Source organism: Callorhinchus milii, unplaced genomic scaffold, assembly GCF_018977255.1.
Source record: "Callorhinchus milii isolate IMCB2004 unplaced genomic scaffold, IMCB_Cmil_1.0 Scaffold9, whole genome shotgun sequence".
NCBI classification, from domain to species: Eukaryota; Metazoa; Chordata; class Chondrichthyes; order Chimaeriformes; family Callorhinchidae; genus Callorhinchus; species Callorhinchus milii.
In genome coordinates, this window is record NW_024704750.1 from 6,100,334 (window position 1) to 6,122,368 (window position 22,035).

The 22,035-nt window shown below is 37.1% G+C and overlaps 1 protein-coding gene across 8 annotated transcripts in view; it reads right to left on the reverse strand.

Annotated features, from left to right (window-relative positions):
- Positions 1-480: 480 nt before the first annotated feature.
- ppp1r13bb (protein phosphatase 1, regulatory subunit 13Bb) overlaps positions 481-22,035 on the reverse strand; it is a 44,754-nt gene continuing 23,199 nt past the window's right edge. For 3 of the 8 annotated variants that reach the window (XM_007888253.2, XM_007888252.2, XM_007888256.2), the window contains 15 exons: positions 14,969-15,070; positions 12,600-12,774; positions 12,167-12,363; positions 10,673-10,837; positions 10,034-10,232; positions 9,553-9,702; positions 9,134-9,247; positions 6,905-7,080; positions 5,849-6,374; positions 4,996-5,747; positions 4,265-4,402; positions 4,003-4,136; positions 3,640-3,806; positions 2,602-2,801; positions 481-1,451 (listed from right to left, as the gene is read on the reverse strand). In XM_007888253.2, the coding sequence (XP_007886444.1) occupies positions 1,410-1,451; positions 2,602-2,801; positions 3,640-3,806; positions 4,003-4,136; positions 4,265-4,402; positions 4,996-5,747; positions 5,849-6,374; positions 6,905-7,080; positions 9,134-9,247; positions 9,553-9,702; positions 10,034-10,232; positions 10,673-10,837; positions 12,167-12,363; positions 12,600-12,774; positions 14,969-15,070 (3,237 nt within the window). In that variant the 3' untranslated portion in view covers positions 481-1,409. Of the gene's footprint in view, positions 1,452-2,601; positions 2,802-3,639; positions 3,807-4,002; positions 4,137-4,264; positions 4,403-4,995; positions 5,748-5,848; positions 6,375-6,904; positions 7,081-9,133; positions 9,248-9,552; positions 9,703-10,033; positions 10,233-10,672; positions 10,838-12,166; positions 12,364-12,599; positions 12,775-14,365; positions 14,503-14,968; positions 15,071-19,218; positions 19,242-20,301; positions 20,357-21,608; positions 21,720-22,035 lie in introns of those variants that run through there. The other 5 variants (XM_042338004.1, XM_007888255.2, XM_042338005.1 and 2 more) reach the window with 5 other exon arrangements.

A 22,035-nucleotide genomic window follows, 5' to 3' on the forward strand; every position in this document is an offset into this window, starting at 1 on the left:
CTCACATATAATGTATATAACTGTTTTCCACAGGGAACAGCCATTAAGTTTGAAGTTCAAATATTCATCCATAAAATAAGCACATAAGCTGTTTCTGCAGTGTTAAACAATGGAATTTAGTGTTTCTTATTTTCCAGTGACAGAAGGCAAACGAATGACATGAGGAAATATGGTGCCAGTGAGAAGCACACTATTAAAATTGTGGGATGTAGTTTCAATAGAAATTTTACCTGTTATTCCTTTGGACTCCCTGTGACGATGTGCCTGTGTTTCCATATTGAATTAGCCTATGGCTGGATGGATATAAATCACATCACAAATGTTAGAATTGTACCCATAAATCCCATCATGAGTGTAGTATTCAGTTGAGAGTGGCTGTTTGGGATGATGGCACTTGAGGAAATTTTCTCAACAAAGAACATTTCAACTAAGTCAGACAGAAATTCAAACATTCACCATCAAGGAGCAATAAACTGCAGGTTCAATTGTCCATGCTGTAGTGTTTTATTGTGCACGTTTACATAACACTTAATAAGCAGTGTATCACTATCAACTATGAAAAATTACAAGTCAGTCACTTATTCATACACAATATTGCCTGTCACTGTTAAGTCTTATACACCACAATATTTACACTCAATACTACAATGTTCAAGCAGTTAACAGAACTGCTTTATGAAAATTAAATTGAAATAGAAGCCAAAGGTTGATTCCAATTACAGTATATGTATAAATGTAGCATTTATTAGGATGTGTGACTAATTTTAATTTCAAAAACTGACTGGAAAAATGGATGAATGCTCTTTGATTAATACAGAAATATACTTGAATACATTAATTTCAGTGCTACAGTTTGCACCAAAAAAGACAACTAAAAATGTCAGACTTTTTTCTGCTCATTCGTCTGTCCCACCTTCAGTCACATACTCTTTACCATCTCAAAATGACTTATAGTAAGCTTCATCCTTCACATTAAAACCCTAGCTCATTCCCCAAAACTGCAACACAACCACTTGAAATTCATTTCATGTCAAAGCAAACATGCCAAGATTCTGAATTGTTTTATTGCAAATTAACCTTCATGCCTACATAATCTCAATTACCATTACAACTTCCTCTGAAACCAAAATAGTATTTGTCTTATGATTAATTCCACTAAATATGCAACATTTTCCATAATACTGACATCCTCTTTTTCAGTTAACTCCATTTTCTGTGTCTGAATTGTTCTTAGAATATCGCAATGTGACTTTGTTCAGAGCAAAAGCACCATAAAGTAAACTACTGCATATCTGTATCATAGCATATAAATATTTGTATTTGTCTCATCCCAGACAAAGATCTTGTACTCTATTGCATCTGCTCCCAGTTGTGACGAAGTCAAGGGTCCAAGCACAATAGTAAGCGTTCTAAGCCAGAGATCGTTGCCGGGGTTTTATTCTAGGATACAACTGTAAAAAAAAGTACAAGGGTGACATCTTTTTTCCATTATTTTCACATTTTAAATTGCTGGTTAGGCATTTTACAAACAGCTTAAATGTAGAAATCCTCCTCCAGTAAGTCTGATTTCACAAATAGGTCATACATACATACTAGTGGACTATGGCTAGTATTTTGCACAAGCCTCTTGTGTAACTGCAGATATCTCCTTTTAAGTCTAGGAACGTGATGGTTCAGCCCACAAATGGGCATTATTAACTATTGTCAACATGCACGAATATATGTCCCAACCACATGTATGACTTTGGTCTCTTTCTTCTGAAGGTACCTGATAGTTTTTCCCTGATTTCAGTCAAGATGCTAAGTTAAAGCTGAAAGTGTGAATGCATGATGATACTGGTGTAGACTTCAATTTCAGCAGTAGTACATTGGTAAACAGTACATCAATAATCCCTGCAGATTCAGACCACCTTACTCCAACTTGCTTCTCCTTCCAGGAATTGATACCTCAAAAAGTGTGTATAAAATCAGTATTTCTTGTTGACTTATATAACTTTTCAGGCAAAAGTAAGTCATTGCCCTATCTAACCAAACCACTTAACTTCCCACGAGACTCATTTGATGTATATTTAAATTCAAAACACTAAATTTGTTCAGTAGACAGGAAGTTGTCTAGGATCTTTATGAAACACTTTGAAGTTTCTTTTCCACCACCTGTGCTGGAAGTCTGGTTCACATGTCAATCAGCCTTTCATTAAAATAAAGGTCTCTTGAATTTCCTATTCTCTTCACTGTCATTAATTTATGTACATTTGTTAGTTTCTACCACTGATCAAGTGCTTTGAGACAGCCTCCCGGTGTGAAAGGCATTATATAAATTGCAATGATCACTATCAACTCCTGTTAAAATGTGGTATGGGTGTGCATGTTGAGCGAGGACAGAATTGGGTTACTTTGATGCTATATTCTCCATCAATTAGTCTGCTAACACTTAGTAACAAGGGTTAAAAATGAATTATATTCATTTGTGTGAGGTAACAGTTTCATAAAGATCCTAGACAACTTCATATCTATGGAGATGTACACCAGCAGAAGATAAAAAAGCCGAAGACGGGAGGGGACAGAATAAATAAAAGTTAAAATACAGATGCTTGTATTTACCCCCAACAGATTACGAGGAACATAGCCTTCCTTGTCATTCAAACGAGCCCACCACCAATCGGTTTCATGGTCATCTTTACGCCTCAGGATTGTCAGAGCGTCTCCTTCGTGGAACGATAACTCATCACCGTTGTTAGCTTCGTAGTCCCATAAAGCATAAACCATTCCTTTGTTCATGACGCCCATTTTCTCTTGTACTCCTATTGTGGATTGTGCAGTTCAGTTATTTGAGACATGGATAAATATTTATAAAAGATGTCCTATCTTTCTGCTCCAGATTGCGCTAATTTTTTTCCCTTCCAAAGTCCAAGTTCAAGCAAGGATACATTTAAAACTAATAGTGAGGCCTTCGCACAATATTTGTTAATAATACTAGTGGCTAGTTCTTTTCCTCAAAGGTGAAGATTCAAACTAGGGTACAGTTCAAAAGACATTGCTCATCCTCTTGAGAAGTAACCCTTCATTTGTGAGTCTGGACAGTGAAGGAAAACACAACCAATCACAGGAGTCATTCCATATCTACTCCCCTCCCATGGGATCGTGGATACAGGTATATTGAAGGACTAGACATACAAAGATTCCAGATTTAATTCCTGGCTTAGCTCCCAGGACAGCAGTCGGAGTGCTACTGTCAGTCAGCACCATGGATTGAAGAGTACCAGGGTTCTGCTCCTGATTGCTATTCTGTAACAACTCATGGGCAATCATTGCAGGGCTTTTGAACAGCTGAAGAGTGATTGAGAGTGAGGCCAATCAACCTTCCCACTGGAACACCAGCTAATTTAGTATACACCAGATGAAACCTTCAGACCACCTAACACAATATATGTTTCTGTAGATTGAAAACTCCTCCCTTGATGTATTCACAAGCACTGCTCTGATACTGGATACCTACTTCAAACTGGTAGCCTAGCAAAGTTGGATTAATAACTCAATTACATGTGCAAAGAATAGTATATTTAGGGCAAAATCCCACTAACATACCATTCTTTGCACATGTAATTCTACTAGGAGTTACAAAGGTTATCAGGTACATACCATAAAGGAACTGAGAGCACTGTACAAAACATTCTTCCATTTCCTCACACTTATCTGCTGCTGTTTCAACGTCACTGATTGTAGAAGCAAATACAGCAGCTCCAGATTCCACAAGCAGCTTGCAGAGGTGGACACTGTTGCAAGACGCAGCACAGTGGAGAGGTGTCCTTTAAAAAAATGCACGGTATGAATTAAATTCCAGCTCATTTCTAGTCTAAACACGCTCAAATATGGAAAACACGCAAACTTAGTGGAACCCGTCATTTGAATACAAAATCGGTTGCTAACGCGTAGAATTATCCTGCATTTTAATGATTAGATCTAAAGAAAAAAAAGCTCAATTTAAATCTTCATACTGCTTACCATCCGTCACTGTCAGCTGCATTTGCATTTACACCAAAATCAATAAGGAATTTCACAATATGATGGTGACCAGCGCATACTGCATTGTGTAAGGGTGTAATTCCTTCATCATTAGGTCTGCTGGGATCATCAACCTGGTCAAGACAACACTGTTTAGTACTGATTGTATCAAATAACAGTTAAAGCAGCGTACTCTAGCTTCTAGGAGTTTCAAATCCACTATCTGAGAAATTATTATGCAAAGATTAGGCAGAATGTATACCTCATAAATGATCCGCTGTACAAGATCAAATTCTCCTTCTAGAGATGCATCGAGAAGCAGAGCCAGAGGGTCAAACTTCACCCTCATCCCATGACCTGTTCGATCTGAATCTGGCTTTTTTAAATTTGTACGTTTAGCCTAAGAAAATAAAAGGCAATATGAGAAAAAAATATCTGAAGCATTTTCAGGGACCAAATACTCCCAGATCAGGTAATGGCCATTTGGCCCACAAAATGAACTTTCTCCACAGCTCACACATGATCACCTCATCATTGATTCCCCTTTGAATCACTAAATTCATGTCCCTACACTCTTATTCTAAATCCACTTTTAATCAAGCAACATAGTTAAGATAACCTTTAAAATGCCTCTCAATAAATGAGCATTCCTTTTTTTAAAAAAATCAGTGAGATTTCAATTTACTCACACCACCCACTTAGGCATCTGAGCTGCAACATCAAATAGTTTAGTGCAGGTTTGTTCTATGGAATTTCATCCTCAAGGATGTGGATTGGGACAGCCTATGCTCACAGAGGACCGTTACAGCCAGGCACAGAAGGAGACATGCATCTCTTCAGTTTGGTGTAGATCTGAAATCCCAGGTTTAAAACTGAAAAAGATTAGGTTCTAAGCCACTGGCCAACTTGCTGTAGGGAATGCAGATTAAGCCCACATAGATTGTATTGTTAATATTTCATTTATATTTACAGTCAGTGCAACGCACAACTTACAACAGGAAATGGTGGTGGTGGTACAGCAGGGGGAGAAACAACATCTTCCTCTTCTGGCGATCTAACCTCTGGTATAGGGCTTGGCAGCTGCTCAGTTTGAACCACAGAGGGGTTATTGTTATTGTCCTCTATTGTAGCAGAGATCTCATTGTTGTCTGTGTGAATCAACTCAGAGTGTGGAGGAGATGGTAATTGGTTGTCATTGGCATCTGATGATGGTTGAAGTTCAGGCTGAGCTGTTGGCCCAGACTGTAGAGAACCAGGTTCCACAAGGCTCATGTTACCATTATCAACATCAGCTAATGCACCTACATAGTCCTGTGGGTTACTGGGAAGATAAAATGGTGTATTATCCATTCCCCCAGCTAGTGTATTGAAACGTTGATACAGTAACTTCTGTATATTTGGACCACTTGGACCTTCTGGCTCAGTTATAGAACTGCGCTTCTTTAGAGGCCTTGGTGCATGGGCCAGTTTTTTCCTCAGAGCTTCAAGGTCAGCATCGCTTTGATAGCGCATTGGCGAGTGGACAATAGGCAAAAGTTTTGTGGGACTGAGAGGCCGTGGGATGTTTTCAACATTTGAGTTGTCCCTTGTGGGAGGCAAGCTTTCATGTTCTAGTTCTTTTTCACTGCTGGTTTGGTTTTCATCACTGGCCTGGGGGTGAGAACTTTGGGAAGGCTGATGAGAAAAAGGCAAAGGAGATGGGGAAGCAGAACCAGAACCAGATGGCAATACTGGCTTCCCATACACTGCAACAAAGAAGAAACCTCTTTAGTGACAATATCCATTACACATGCAACTATATCAGATTGGTACATTTCATCAAACCATAAAAAACTAAATTACTTACGTGCTTTAACAGTGTGTGATTTGTTTAGGGTATTATACACAGACTGCTGGTAGTTCTTTGGTGGAGTAGTTTGCTGAAGATACATTGAGTAAATTGAACTGGAATTCACGGTTTGAGGTCCTTTCCGTGGAGATTGAGGTCTTGACCCTCTATCTGTCAAGAATGGTCTTACAGCCACTGCTAGTGGTGGATCAGATCTGTTCTCTCCAGTTGGAAACAATGGCGAACCAGCAGGGTGATAAGTAGGACTTGGGGGCATCGAAATTCTTTGCTGAATTTGTTGTGAGGCACTAGGCTGAAATGTGTTTACAGATGGTGGAGGTTGGATGGGTCTCTGCCAGCTTCCTGAACTTATGTTAGAAACTGAACCCATACTCGGCCACGACTGAGTGGGGTCTTTCTTTCGTTCCAGCGAATTTGTAGATCCAGTGCCCATAAGTGAAGACATTGCATGAGGTCCATAAGACAGAGGCAACTGCTTTAGTACATTGGGCACAGGTGATGGTACTTTCCCAGTTTCAATGCCCTGAATCAAAGGAGACATAGTTAAAATTTGTGCATCGAGTTGGCAATCCCTAACCTACTTGTATGAAACCTAAGCATTTGTAATCATTGGCCATTTTTGAAGATATTAAAACACTGGAGAACAAAGATGAGACTTTTGGTGCAAACATATTTAAAAAGAAGCTGAATGAGTGAAAGGACATTTTAACTCAGTCTAAAAACTGTAAAGGTTAGTGACTTCATGTTCTGTAGGCGAACAATGCACAAAAGAAAACCTTTGATGTCATAGTTAATGCCGAGGCACTTCCATAATCACCTGGAACACTACTTCATGGAAAGACCAAACGTTCAGTCAATTGTACGCTTGTATTAGATGTCTTAGCATCCAAAGTCTCTAAACATTTAGTTTTGTATCATACAATTAAGATAACTTGAAGGCTTTTATCTGGAGCTAACTGTTCTTTAAAATTAGGTTGCCAAAATTAAATAGGAAAATAACCTTCTTAATAACTGAAGCATCAGAAAACACTATGAAGTACTGCCAAAACCTACCACCATCTTCTCATTGCTTGTAACAGCTGGGGAAGTGGATGTGGCCTGACTTGATCCACTTCCTGGCTTCAAAATCGTATCCATGCTGGATTCCTTCCACTCATTGTTGCCTGCTGGAGATGGTTTCCCTGTAGCATTACATCCCTGCCCGAGTGTTGGCCAATTTCCATCATTAGCTAAACAGGATACAAAACAAAATGAGTTGAACGCTTACACATTAAATTGATTTTAAAAATGACTTAATTACATTTGAAACTGCATTTTTTTTTAAATTGACACTGATCACAAATGGTTAGTAAAATCTGAAGCTGTCAAGCTTTCTTATTTGGTCACTGTGAGTGCAAGGAGAGGAAAAGAACAGAGGTAGGTTTGCGGAAAATGGCTTTACTATTGTTCAAAGTACAATCACTGCAGTCATTTTGAGGATACATAGGAAAATGATATCATTTCCTAATGCCACTAATGCAGATTACACATGCAAACAGTTGCGCTGAATAATAAATGTAATAGTTAATCTATTGAATTAATATTCAAACCCACGAACTCAATGACCCAAGAATTAGTTGAACTGCCAAGAGTCAAAGAAATGCTGGAAGATTTTTTAAAAAAAATTACAACACATTCAATTCACCATTTATTCTTCTGCCTTAAAAATCAATTAAAAAAATCAGTAGTAAATTGTATCGGTTATAGTGGTTGCAAATGTTTAAAGTTTTGTTGTACAAAATAACTATCAATCTTATTTTACAGGCACAACACAATTCTAACAATAATCCTTACATTTGATTTGACTGTATATCATTGAAACATCTCAAAGCGTTTCACAGGAACCCAGTGGAGGAAAAAGGACTGCAGGACAACAATAGTCACAAATCTTGTGCCTTTCCCAACTCTGCTTTAGAACAGTAAGTGCGGAAATTTGGGAACAAGTTATCCATTTAATCTTCTTTATGGCGAAAATAGTGCGTGACAGAAAGATGGCTAACGCTCAAGGGTAAAATTCAAAAGACGGACTTTAAAGTCAATGCTACTTTATCCTACAAAACAAACCATGAGAAATAAACAAAGATTTTCCAAAATGCAATACTAATCAGCTCAAATAATTCAGTTTCTACAATTGACTGTTTGAAAAATGAACACAAATTGGGTTGAAAGATTTTTTTTTAAAAAGAGACCGCAAAAATAAAATTGAAACATTTTAAAATCATAATTTTAGCTTTCCTCAAATTTGCTTTACTGTGGTAAAAGCAGATAGTCTGTCACAAAACCAAAGGTCATTCTGGACAAGCTTATTCAAGTCTTGGTACTGCACAAGTGTTTCAGTTCAATGATTCAGGAAAGTCCAGCACGCAAATCCACCTGTCTCAGTTGCAACAAATTTTACCATCTTGCTCTGAACGACTAGGTCTACACTTTGGACTGGGAAAAAACCTCAAGCTCATAGCTACAAAAAAAAACTTACTAGTGTGTAATTACACATTAGTTTAGGATTAGTCATAAATCAAAATCTTTATTGCCTGATTTGGTCTGTTCTACAGCAAAGACTTATTCTAAGAGATGGACACTTTTTTGTCAGATTGCAAACTCAATAAGTAAATTGAAGCCAAAGTCGAAAGTGTTTGTAGATCTAGATGAAAGTTACAATATGAAGACAATATTTTTTCAGAATGAAACATTGCTAGCTACACAATATGTAAATGTACAACACTGCTGTTCTTCCTTATCACCATAACCTCAGATTTCTTGCATTTGGGTCACAAGATGTAAAATGACAGTATTTCCTTTCTCCAAACAGTAATTTACCATTATTCCCTGGAGCGCCACCAAAGAGCTCTTAATGTAAATGGATATTTTGGGACAGAGATCAACTTCTGTAAACCTAGAAATGTTCTTTGTAATTTTCACAGGAACATTTCATACGACTTACAACTGCAATGATTTTACAGTACCATACCACTACATTTAATGACAAGATATTAGTCAAAGTGTTTCTGAATGATTGAGTTTGGGGGAATTAGAGTTGCAAAAGCTGTAGCATTTTATAAATCATATCCTCATGCAAAGGATTTATACACACACATCTGCGTTTGGTTAGATGCACCACAAACAATTTGTTTCAAAGCCCTCAAATGGTAAGTCAGCTTTTATTATGAATGCAACATTAGGAATTTGTAACACAACCAACTAGACGAGTTTACTCTTAAAAAGCAGGACTGTATGAAAACGTACAACTCAAGCATCTGCTTTCAGAGTTTTTAAAATGTAGGGAAGAGCCAAAGTCAAGACCCGCATCCAAATCAGATACCACCCAGGAACTGTTCAGCTTGCGCTCAAGAGTTTCATCTACATATGGAGGAATAGGAAAGGTAAATACAAAATCTCAACATTCAGAACTAAATAGTAAAAATCCATTTTGATTTTTCAAATAATAAATTAAAAAGATTAAATTTTTGCAAACAAAGGAATTAATGCAGTATGATGTTTTGACTACAAATTCATAAGAAATGTTTGGAGTAAAAATATTCTAATAATTTTAACATTTCTATATGCCACATCTAAGCCAAGCAGACGGGTTTTCTCAAATATGATTGAATGCTCTATAGCAGAATATTTCTTTAACAAGTTCAGAACTAGTTCCACAGACTCACAATGTAGTTTGTCAAGGATAGAGGTTGCCAAGTGGATCACACTATGATCTGGAGACTGCAGAGATGCAGTGGAAGAAGACAAAACAGGATCCACTATGATGTCTAAATCAGAAACTTTCCAAGTGCCTGGAGATTTTTTCCAACACCCATCTGTTTCGGTATGAGAAGCCAAGGTAAATCAAGTCACCCAGGCAACCAGTGAGAAAGTAAAAGAAAAGTACAAGGACACAAGAGAATAGAATGGTAATAAAATACATGTTAGATGCAATCTGTAATACTGATGTAAAGTTGGAAAATTCAATAAAATGACAAAAGAATATAAACTTTAGTATTTTAGAATCACAAAGCTTTGATAAGTCCCAGTTGTTCAGGTCTGAGATCATAAAATAAATAAGTACCAAAGTTCAGTTCAATATTTTCAACCTTTCCAGGTTAATGTTTACAGTAAAGTCACACCACTTGTTTGGTTAAAAAAACTTACCAGATTTTTTTCTAGTTGTTGATAGACTACCATTGCTCGTTACAGTTAAAGTCTGAGGCTTCACGAGCTCTGATGCTGATGAAAGGTTGCTTTCTGGTCGATTTATAGTAGAAACTTGGATGTAGGGTCCCACGGCTGCTACACGGCCTGAGGTATTAGAGACTGGTTGAGGTGATGGTGTCCCATTAATCCGATTCAACTGGAAGGAAAGTGGTCTATAGTTAATTCACACGAATATCAGACAAGTTTCAAAATAAATTCAATATTTAAAAACTATAATTAGTTATTAAGATTAATAGGCATACTGCTACCAAAATAACAACAGCTAAAATTATAAATATTATTTTACTACAGAGAAATCAACAAAATGTCTCCAGAAACACACTTATTGAATGTTTGAGCTGCTGCTTCATCTCTACAGAAGTGAATATACAGAATCAATTTTAAACACTAAAATAGAGTGAAAATCCATCGTGAATACAATTATCCTGTTGACATTCTCAGTAATTCCACCGTGTGGAATTATAATATCCTCTAGTTACAAGTTAAATTATTAACCTCCAGAACGGTGTGATTTTGCCCATGGATAAATATTTATATGGCTCAAACGCGCTAAAAACACAGAAATCAGCATCTTACAGGAATATTCTCTTTTTGACGTGCTTCTGTTTTCTTCTTCCACAGGCGTTCACGAAGTTCATGAATTCTTTTGTCCATCATAGTCACTTCCATGTTGCGTTTGTTAAGAAGATCCTTTTGCTGCTGAAGCTTAGCGTTTTGTTCCTGATTAAGCTTGTTGCGAATCTAAGGAGAAGAGACTATTTTCATTTATCATAAACACCACCAACAACACTTCATTTGTTAAGCTCCTTTCACGTCAGGACATATTGTGAAAACAATCACTAAAGTTCAACTTCCCTTAGCTGGATAGGGAAGGAGTGCAAAACTTCTTTAACATCACAATTCCACTTCACAGCCCATTTAAAGGATACATGATATGAAGATTATTCAACAGTAGCTTTTCACAAACAAGGTTTGGATGAAGAAAGTCCTTTGGCTCATTTGATCTCAGCTTACCAGAACACCAGTGCCATTATCTTCCCCATAACCATCCACCTGTGTTTTTTTTTAAAAAATGACCTGGTCTCAACAACAACATGGATTTATATAGCGCCCTCCACGCCGGACGGTGTCTCAGAACGCTTCACAGTAACGACTCCCGGGGCCGAGCCAGGGGGAGGAAGGTGACTAAAGGCGCGGTCAAAAAGAAAGGTCTTTAGCAGGGACCTGAAAATAGGAAGAGAGGGAGCGAGGCGAAAGGAGTGAGGAAGGGAATTCCAGAGCCTCGGGGCATAGTGGCTGAAGTCACGGCTGCCGAGGGTGGAGCGGAGGACTCGGGGGATGAGGAGGAGGCCAGACCCGGAGGAACGAAGACAACGGGTACTGTTTTGAGGAGAGGAGAGCAGAGGAGTGCAGGGATTTGAATACAAGGGTGAGGATCTTGAAGTCGATCCTCTATGGGATAGGCAGCCAGTGCAGTCTGCTAAGGACTGGGGTGATTGGGGAGCGAAGTTTGGTGCGGGTGAGAATGCGGGTGGCAGAGTTTTGAATGATCTGGATTTTATGGATGGGAGGGCGTCGACCAGGTGATTATCCCATGTAAAGTAATTTGCCTGGTGTCCGTCCCAAATTTGCCACTTAACTCTATGATTATTACCCACGGAAAAGCAATCCTCTAATCGGCTAGCAACCAGGTTCCTACTTACTGCTAAGTAAACAGAAGCGTGTGGAGTAAGGAAACTTGTCAAACATTTCGCCTTGCCTGGAAATTGAACCTGGGTCCTCTCGCTTGCAAGGCGAGTGCTCTAACCGCTACGCTACAGAACTCCACGCTACAGGCCTTTTACAATGAAAATACAATTAACCATTAAGTGATTTTCAAATCAGGATTTGAAAAGCATTTTCTCTGTTAAAAGTACAGTATACATTTAACATGAAAACGCTACTCATTCTAATGACAAATATGTAGCTTAAGGTTTACTTAATAGAAAAACAGCCAGACACAATTACATTGCTCTAAAACCCAATAAATATGGGTACTGACATTGAATTAAGTCAATTTCTAGACTTCACCTGCAGTTCTTGATATAGTTTCTTTAGTTCAACGGCAGCAGGTCCTGACACTTGTCCATTGTACGACTGCAGCCCATTTGTTTTTCCTTTCCTTATATCCTCCAGCTGCTGCGATAACTGATCAACTTTAAGTACAGCTGATTGTAACTCTCGCTGTTTCTCGTGAAACATAGCATTGATGTGCTCAATTTCGGCTGCTATTAGAATAAAAGAGAAAAACTAATCACCTGAAAGGAGCAAGTACAAAAAAGGAAACTGTTCAAGGAGAAATTCTAGAGTCAACATTTATTTTTCTCGATCTTTTGTAAACAAATAATAATAGCACAAATGTAAAATTGAAATAACTTGCCTTGTCTGGGAAACAATGAACTAAATAATTACAACTAATAAAACAGAATTCAATTAAGCCCCAGTATCAGAAACAAATACTCACAGAGATTGCCATTGATAATTTTGCTGTAGTCCACTTGTCCTCGCATGGCTCGGATCTTCTTCAGTTTTGCTTCTTGGCTCTCCATACGTTCTTTCAGTTTCTGTAGTTTGTCGCTTTCTGAAATAGACTGGTGCTGACGTCTCTCCTGTTGTTTCAGATAGCGTAAGCGCTGCTCCTTCGGGGAGTTAAAAGAGAGCACAAACAGAAAAGCAAAATGGCAATCACTGGTTTTGCTTTTGATATTTTTCCATTTAGTTAAGTCAATAATTGAACCTCAACTCTTAGCTCGAATTGGGTGGGGGTAACACACATTTTTACTTGTTCAACTCAGCTTAACAAGCCCCAAGATAGTGTTAAACAGTCTAAGGTGGGTGGGGGGGGGAAAGAGAGAGAGAATTTGTAAATTTCCAATCAAACTATGACATACATAATAACAATATAATGAACTAAATAATTAATCAGATCTAGTTTGTAGATCAGTTTGGCTACATGTTATTTCACCCTCTAATTCCCTTCCATTCCCTTGTGAAGTCAGTAACTGATGCATACATGCAGTGAAATCGTAGTTCTCCAGCTGCTTGCTAAAATATTCTTCATGTTTGAACCTGGGCAATGAATTATGGCAGATTAAACCAGGAGAGCATCACAGCTCACCCATCATCAGTATGCATGCAAATGCTGGCAGGCCTTTGTCTGAAACTTTAACTGTACTCAGAGCAACATTTTTGCGGCTCTACAATTCATCCTCTCTAGATGTCAATATCAACACAAGTAAAAGTAGGTGAAAACTTTGTTTTCTTTTCCTGTTTGTTCCTGTCTGTATTGAATATCCAAGCTGCAGCTTTTTCTTCTAATCTCCCTCAAAGCAGTGTTCAGCCTGTTTCAAAATGCCACCATCATCCAGATTTATCAGTTTCCCATAGAAAACAAGAAGTTCCTGTGTGGAAAACTGTGTACTCTGATAAGAAGTTCTGTACAAGTTGCTTAAAAAGTACAACTCCTCTAATTACAATCTTTACTTCCTCACCACTATGAATTTGTTGAAAAACATTAAGATTTTTTCAGAGCTAATAAGACTTCAAAAGACAGACATCAAAATGTATTTTTCGATGTTACATGCAATTCATCACAACGTTCAATGATTTAACATTCTCCTTTGGATGTTTCAGACATTTTATGCCAAGTAATGAACATTGTTAAACTAAGAACATTCTCCAATACATTGCAAACTAAAAAAATACACAAATAATTATTTGGTCACTCAATTCATGACTGTTTGTGGACCACTGCTGTGTGCAATTGGCTGTTGCGTTTCACCCACAAAATATTCAGTCAATCCATATTCAGTCATTCATGTCTCAAAGATGTGCTAAGGTGTTATATCAAATGCAAGGATTATTAAACTATAGATTATCAAAGAGTTGGAAAAAAGAGAAAAAGGTAAGCCTGTCAAAATTTAGATTCTGTACTAGTAGATTGATGTTGGGGGAGTGGGGGGGGCAGACAGTTTAAAGATATTTCCTTCAATAGCTTAACATGCTAAAGGAGGACATGCCTATATATTCTAAATATTCTAATATTCATTCAATCAGTTTATAATGCTCTAACACAAAATACGCAGTATTTTTTGTATACATTGAGAGATTCAATCTCCCATGCAACTCCTCATCCATTGTTAAAAGTAAGGCTAGCCATTTCCTGACTTGCTCCAAAACTACTAGGAAAGCTGATCACTGGAAGATCTCTAAGAGAAACCTATGACTCACCATCTTCTCTTCCTTCCTTTTCAGGAAGCACCTTGCTCTCCACCAGCGACCCTCTACCAGTATGACAGAATCCCATCACTATGCTTTAAAATATCCAAACCAGACATAGTTCCACATAAGTTTGCCACTTGCATATGGTATTTGTGGGAGGACAGAGAAACAAAATCACAAGGAACATCAGTTTAAGGAATTTTGCCAAACCACTCACTTCCTGCCAAAATTCAACAATAACATGCTGAACTCGTTTTTATCAATCTGTTGCAGCAACGGGAGTTTAATCTGCAAGCCAAAAACAAGGAAAACTCTATGGGCTTTGGGACACTGATTTGAGCCCGCTCATTCCTACACTACAAATTCAATATCTCAACCAGGCTCACAGGGAAGCAAAAAGAGGGAATATAATGTGAATTAACTTTAGCTGTTTTGAGGTATACCAAAGCAGTTTAATGCAGAATCATGAATGTGTCTGAACAGGTTGTACATCCATTCACTCAGATGGAAGAACAAAGAAAGACACATTAAAAAAAACTACTTTTTTTGCTAGAATACATGAAGCTACACTTAATACTTATTTTTTTCAAAAAAAAAAAGAAAATTTCCTACCTTGGCTACCAGCATTTGTTGCTGAGCTTCTATCTGATGTTGCTGTCTGGCTGCCATTTCTTGCAGCTCTGAAAGTGTCAGCTCCACTCGAGGATTCCCACTCTGTACAGAAAAGAAAGTTGGAATTATGTGGTCAGTGGATATTTTGCAAGATTTTCCATTTTAAATCCTAAAAAGTGGCATACGATTTTATCTATATTTCAAATGACAATAAAATCCACACTGGATTACCTAATCACCAAGTTAGAGCCAGATTTCTTGCTGACTGACTGGAGAATGATCACAACTCTCATTTCCTTCTTAAAGAGGAATGACTTACCAGTTAAATGGTTTGAGTTAAAATCAGGAACGAATCGTCACTCAATTATGAGCAGAGTGTACTGCCTTGAATCATCACTGAGTGGAATTAGTTTATCCCCCCACTCCCATTTATCCAAATAACTAAGCACTTTTAAATGGTTAGTTTATTTTAAAAAAACTCTAATGTTTACATTTGTAAGATTAAGAATCAATGTCCAATGAAACAAATCAAATTGTAATTAGTATACTCCTAATGCATTCTGAAATAACTGATGAGCGAAGACTGCTTTTCCACATCTTCACCACATCATGCGGTTCGGTTCTCAGCTCACTCTCCAATATTGCGTTGTTGAATAACTACATATATGTGTGTGTATATTATGAATACTATACAAATGCAAGTTGTTGCCGATGAAAAAATGTTGGTGGGACACAGCTGCGAGCAGTTGGCTGCTGCATTTTGCCCACAAAATGTGACACGAGTTATGTTCAGGCTTAAAGACTGAAATCTACCAAAAAAACTGCCTCTGATCCCGAAGTTGGGCTTTGTTGGGACTGATGCAGGAGGCAAAGGATAGAAAAGGCTAGAGTGAATAAGAGTGTGAGGAAGAGATGAAATGACAAACAACACCAGTCAGGATCAAAGGTCAGAACAAAGATATCCAGCAAAGCAGCAAGCCAATCTGTACCTAGTCTCAGCTCTATAGAGGAAAGCACTCTGCAACCAGCAAATACAACATAAGAGTTTGAAGGAAATGAATGTACTAAAGATGTTCTAATTCTGATGAAAATGTTAATCTTCTAAGATTCTGACTGACCTACGCTTTATTTTGAGTACTTCCGTGTTTCTTATATAATCTCGATCTATATCAGAAGCACCCATGTCTCATTCTTCAACAAGCAACCAACAGCCCAATAGATCCTGGATGGAAGCCAATCCCTAATTTCTCTTTCAAATGCTGAACCTTAATCTCAGTCGTGCTCAACCACGCCATCCAGCTCTGATGCAGGGTCACAAAAGAAACAAACAAGTTTTCTCTTTCAGATATTGATTGACATGGTGTCCATTTCCAACATTTTCTGTTTTTATTTCAAGTTCCAACATTCAGTTTTTCTTTTCATCACTAAACTACTGGAATTGAATTCTCGCATTCAAAAATTGCAATCCAAAGATTTACCAGCATCTTGGAATTGCTCTGCCAATCAGGGACACGGAGAGAGTTGCTAACATATCATCTAATGACAATTTCTAGTATGATTTTAGACAAGACAGACAGAATGTGAAACTTGACTACCAAACTGATTACAATGAACTTCAGAGATATTTAATTGAAAGTCAAAGATTAGACCTACAATGTCCATTATTTTAGTTTGTACTATTAATTTTTTGATATCCAAATCATTACTGTTTTCTCTTCACCTTCCTCCCTCACCTCCCACATTCCCATGTGCACTTGATTTTATTAAAGCAACAAGCAAACAAAGTCATTTGTTGATGACAAAAATACAGGTCAGGAGTTTTCAAACTTTCAATTCTGCATGAAACCAATCCTTTTCATCGCAATAGATTAAATCAGACAGAAATCTAGATTCTAAATGCAATATTTAGTATGTACAAAATGAAGACACTAACAAAACTCAAAAGAATAGCAAGAATTTTCAAGTATACTCCATGAAGACTTCTTCTCTCGCTCCCCCCCTCCCCCACCCATTGGTGTACTGCAACACAATCAGAGGGTATAAGCCGTTTAAATGTTCAACTGCACGCAATCACTGGGTAAAGAACAGGTCAGTCTTTACACAACAACTTCATTATAACTTGAATAAATGGTTATTCGTTTCAGAACTCTGGCACAGGCTAAGCAACATAAACATTTTTTCTGAAACCCCACACACTGATTCTCTTCCAACAATAAACTAGATATTATACATTTTACCCTTCTCCAGTTTAAACAGTCCAGGTAAAAGTAATTTGATGATTTAAACATGCACACTTTCTACAAGAGATTTCACATACATATACTGTGAATTTGTAACAATGATTATGAAAGAATCAGATTTGTAAAGAGCTTTAAAAATGTTTCCTATTCATAAACAGGAAGAGCAGAAGGGTCTAATATAAGTTAATTATTTTAATCCACAAATGCTTCAAAAGATACATTTGGATTGTGGTTGTGTGTGTTTTAACACTAACAATCTCATGACTGCACCATATTTTATTATTTTTGATTTAAATTATTTTGCTTATATAATTATACAATTACTATTTGTTTTTAAACTGAATTTTTTTTAAGCAAGACGTACTTCACTCATTCACTCCAAACTAAACACTACCGTATTTTTCCTCACATTCTTTCTGTTTAGATAACAGAACCATCTAAAAGAAAACATTTGTCCTTTGGTCATTCTCTTCATGACATACATTTTCTCTTTGCTTTGAGGAAAACAAATGAGAACTAATTGCCTGCCACGGCACACAGTTGTTTTGAAATTACAGAGAAAGACAAAGATATAATCAAAAGAGTTCTCAAAATACTAGTGATCACTTTTAAATAACATACCAGGTTGCAATATTAACATTTTATAAAGGCTATCCCAAATTTACCTAACTGTTGTTCAAAGGGCTTAAAGGGTCTAAAGTGAATAATATTAAGAGTGGAATCCTGAGGAACTATTTACACATAATTACTGCCAGCACTGATAATGCTGCCAGTACACAATGTTCTGGTATGCATTGCCAATGAGGTCATTTGACAGCCAACTGTTCGCATTCTAGAGTAGAAGATAAAGCCATTGGAATTTTTACTTCTACTGGTTGTTCAGTCACAAAAATATAACTCAGTGATAGTAATAAAAGTTTGTAAAGCCAAGTAATATCAAACTTCAAACCAATTTTGAACCAAATAAACAACCAATGATAAAGTACAATTAATAAGTAACTGTATTCCTAATAAGTAACATTTTTGCAGAAGCAAATAAAACAAAAATGCCAAGGACATTTGACTAAATGGTTTACTTATAGTACTCTAGTGTTAATACCACCGAGATTCATCTACAGTAAACACAATCCTTTAACAAATTATTTTGCTCCTGATAGCTATACGATATAATAATTGAGTTCAACGCAATGCATCAGAAAAGCAAACACACTAGTTTCAAAGCAATTTAAATGAATTACTTGAATAAACCCAATTTTTTTTTGTACATACTAAAATAAGGATCCAAATAATAGAATACACCTAATCTGTCACAGGAGCAGAAATGAATGTAGTGCTAACTAAAATAATGGACGTTATAGGTCTAATCTATGACATTCAATTAAAATGAGCAGAAATCAAACTAAAACTATTTTTTGACTAAGACAATGCACACATTGCATATAAAAGACACTTTCGGTGTAAGAGTCAAACATTTTGCATTTGATTATATATGATTACGTATAGTATTAAAGTATACTGAAAACCTGCACATGTGCCATGTCTTTCTCATATTGTATTATTATTATAGTACCTTCAGCAGGAAGGTAATACACAGCACTGCAGTATAAACTGCAAACGTTTTGAATCAATTCAGCCTTTATTCAATGTTTTTTTCTTGGGGCAGTGCATTAAGACTGCTGAAGACCATTTTAAATGTGTTATTAAAGAACTCATTGCACTGTAACATTAAAATAACTGGTGTTAGGTGCTGGTTAGCTGCGCTGTGCAGACTGCAAGTGAGTTTGGCCCCCAACCAAAGCCAATGTGATTCTTGAGCAAGAACTATAAAATCACATCCCATTGCTAGAACTGTTTTACTTTTTGAAGCGATAAATTGCTTCCAGTATTCTAAACTTGCATTAAACATCAATTATATCCCACTTATAACTATATATCATTTCAACAATGGAGCTAGGACATAGGAAACTGGTTAAAGGTTATTGTTACAGTTGTAAAACAAAGAATACTGACTGCATAATCCATCGCCAACCCATGCACTGATCATTTTACCAGCAGGCAACAATAAACCTAGTGGTTTGCACCAGCAGTCCCAAATTTGACCATCAGCTCTTGAAATTTTCTAAACCATTCACTTGATTGCAGACCAGGGCTCAAAACCATAATTGCAATAAAATCAGAAGCAGCTCGTAAATTCCTCCGAACAGCATGTTTATGAGAAATGACACTTCACTCAAGAATGTAGAAGGTTGCTGACTAAATGAAGCTGTCAGACATTTTGGGAAAAGAATCAAACATACACGCCAAAGCACAAATTATCTATTTGCAGGCTTCACTCATCCTTGATCATTTATTTTACAGCAAAAAAAAGTCCTCGACAAATTATAACATTGGGATCTGTTGTAAGTATTATATGTTGATAATCAACATTAAAAATGTATTTGGTTAAAAAAAGCTTGTCAGATTTCTACCAGCCACAGATTTTACATCATTGTATGAAAATTGCCATCAAAAATTCAAGCTACAAACTATTTGTTTGGCCACACTCATATAACACACAATTCTTAAAAAACTTTAGATTCCTGAAATTATGCCTGTGGAAATTCTTTCACCCACCAACATCATCAGTAATGCTTGCACAATTACCCAGGTAATGCGTTTCACCGATGTCAAAATTGAAAGCAAGATGTATTTCTAGCGCCCTGCGATGTGCTCCTGACGTGAAAGATGCTATATAAAAGCAATTTGTTGTTGTACAGAAGAGGATTTTATCCTTAACTAAAATAATTGAAAACTGAGAAATGGAGGAGGAAGTGGAGGGGTTACACTTTTATCAAAGAAAATGACAGACTTGAAATAGTATTCTTTCTTATTCAATTACAAACATCTTACTCAGCCTACTTTACCTGTTCAGACATATTAATCTAAAAACAGAAACTACTGAAGCAAAAGTATAATAATAATAATATATAATCCAAGAAATAGAGGTACTGCAAAACCGTCTGAACTGCTAATTCCCCCAATACCATTTTAACGACCGATTCTCTCCTCTCCCAAGATTTTTGGGATGTTTCCCCTAAAAGGATGCAGACTCACCAAGGTCACCAAGGCTGTTATTCATGTACAAGGCTCGATAGAGAATGGTGGCAGGCTTTTCAAACCTTGAGGTGCTGGTAGAACCAACTGCAATCTGCCAATAGCTAGCATGCACACCAAATATACTGGGAATGCAGTTGAATAATTCGCAATCTGTATGGCTCAGCTGCTCATGTAATAAACGTACCGAAACATTGGGAAAGCTACTCTCACCGTACAGTCATTGAAGCTAGTTATTTTTAATACGTATTAAATGACAAAAATATGATGGGCGTAGCAAACAATGACACTTGTTTAACATGCTTTGCTGTTTCCTCGAAGCAGCCTCCTTCTGAATCAGACAAATAGCTACACGTCTCCCTCTCTATAACTTATTAATTTATTCAGGTCTCTGCACTTGAGTGGGGAAGGGAAAATGACCCTGAATTGACTATATAGGAGTCAGTTTTAATTTGCACTAGATTTTTACATGATAAACTGCTGTACTTATGTTTGGTACTGCACTCAGTGGCCTAAGATGCATTCCTACAGTTTTAATTTTTCAATGGCTGCAAAAGTGATTGGTTTTCAGCCACCAAAGAGGATCGTTTCCATCTTCCAACTAAATGGTAGGATCTTGAAGTAAATAATAAAAACGATCTTTGGCACGGTGGCTTAAACCGTTATAATAAAATGCTTAAATCAGTTTTAAATCCCTAACACACAACCTATTAAAATAAACAAGTTATATTTTGTAAAAGAGCCTAGAAGTGGATAAATGCTTTCAAATGGGGATTTCGCACTTTACAAATTATGAATAATTGTGAGAGTAAATCAAACCAATTAAGTAAACAGTTCTGAAATGCAGTCAATACATTACTTTCCTGAAATTGCAGCTTATGCTCAAGTAGCCATGAACATTCACAATGTGTTTGAGCTTCTTGGAATGTCCTACTTTAATGGTGAGTCATTTTGCTCTTCCCAGTGCACAAACTGAAAATTGCAAAACTGACACTCTCTCGCTGTAGTTTCAGTTTTGCAATTTACAGTTTGCACACAGGGATGAACAAAATGATTCACCATTAAACTAGGACATTCCAAGAAGCTCGAACACATTGTGAATGTTCATGGCCGCTTGAGCAACAGCCTCCTATTACTGCACACAGCAGGAAACAATTTCTGTTTGGATGACAAGATGCACAAAGCAAACATTAGCCAAGAACAATTATAAATTTTCCCCATTCACACAAAAGGTGTACACCCCATCAGCAACATTTAAATAATAGTAACATCAAACTTATCACAAATTTACTTTACAATTCTGCTACCTGTATGGCATTTTGCCAAGTGATCTTATACGAGTACACCTGAACCTGTCCTTCCATTGTAAACTCCTCCACAGTTTCAATGTGATTCCACTCCATATTGGTGCTGTCGTCCCTCTCCTTTACAGTGTTACTTTCTGATGGCAATCAGGAAATCCAATGTAGGCACATTTGACATTGAATAATGACATCAGTTCATTGCAAGCACGTAGCCATGCAGGCTGAATTGAGTAGGCAGTTACAATCAATGACAGTTGCCATATGGATTCTTTCCTATTTACACTAAATGGACTTTGTTTTCTTTCTTCCATCCTGTATCAGTATGAAAAAACATCCTCAGCATTCACTGAATGGAAAGGGCAGTGGATTTTGCCTACAGTCAAAGACCTAATCAAGGGAAGATCAACCCAGCTGTCAGAACTAATCAACT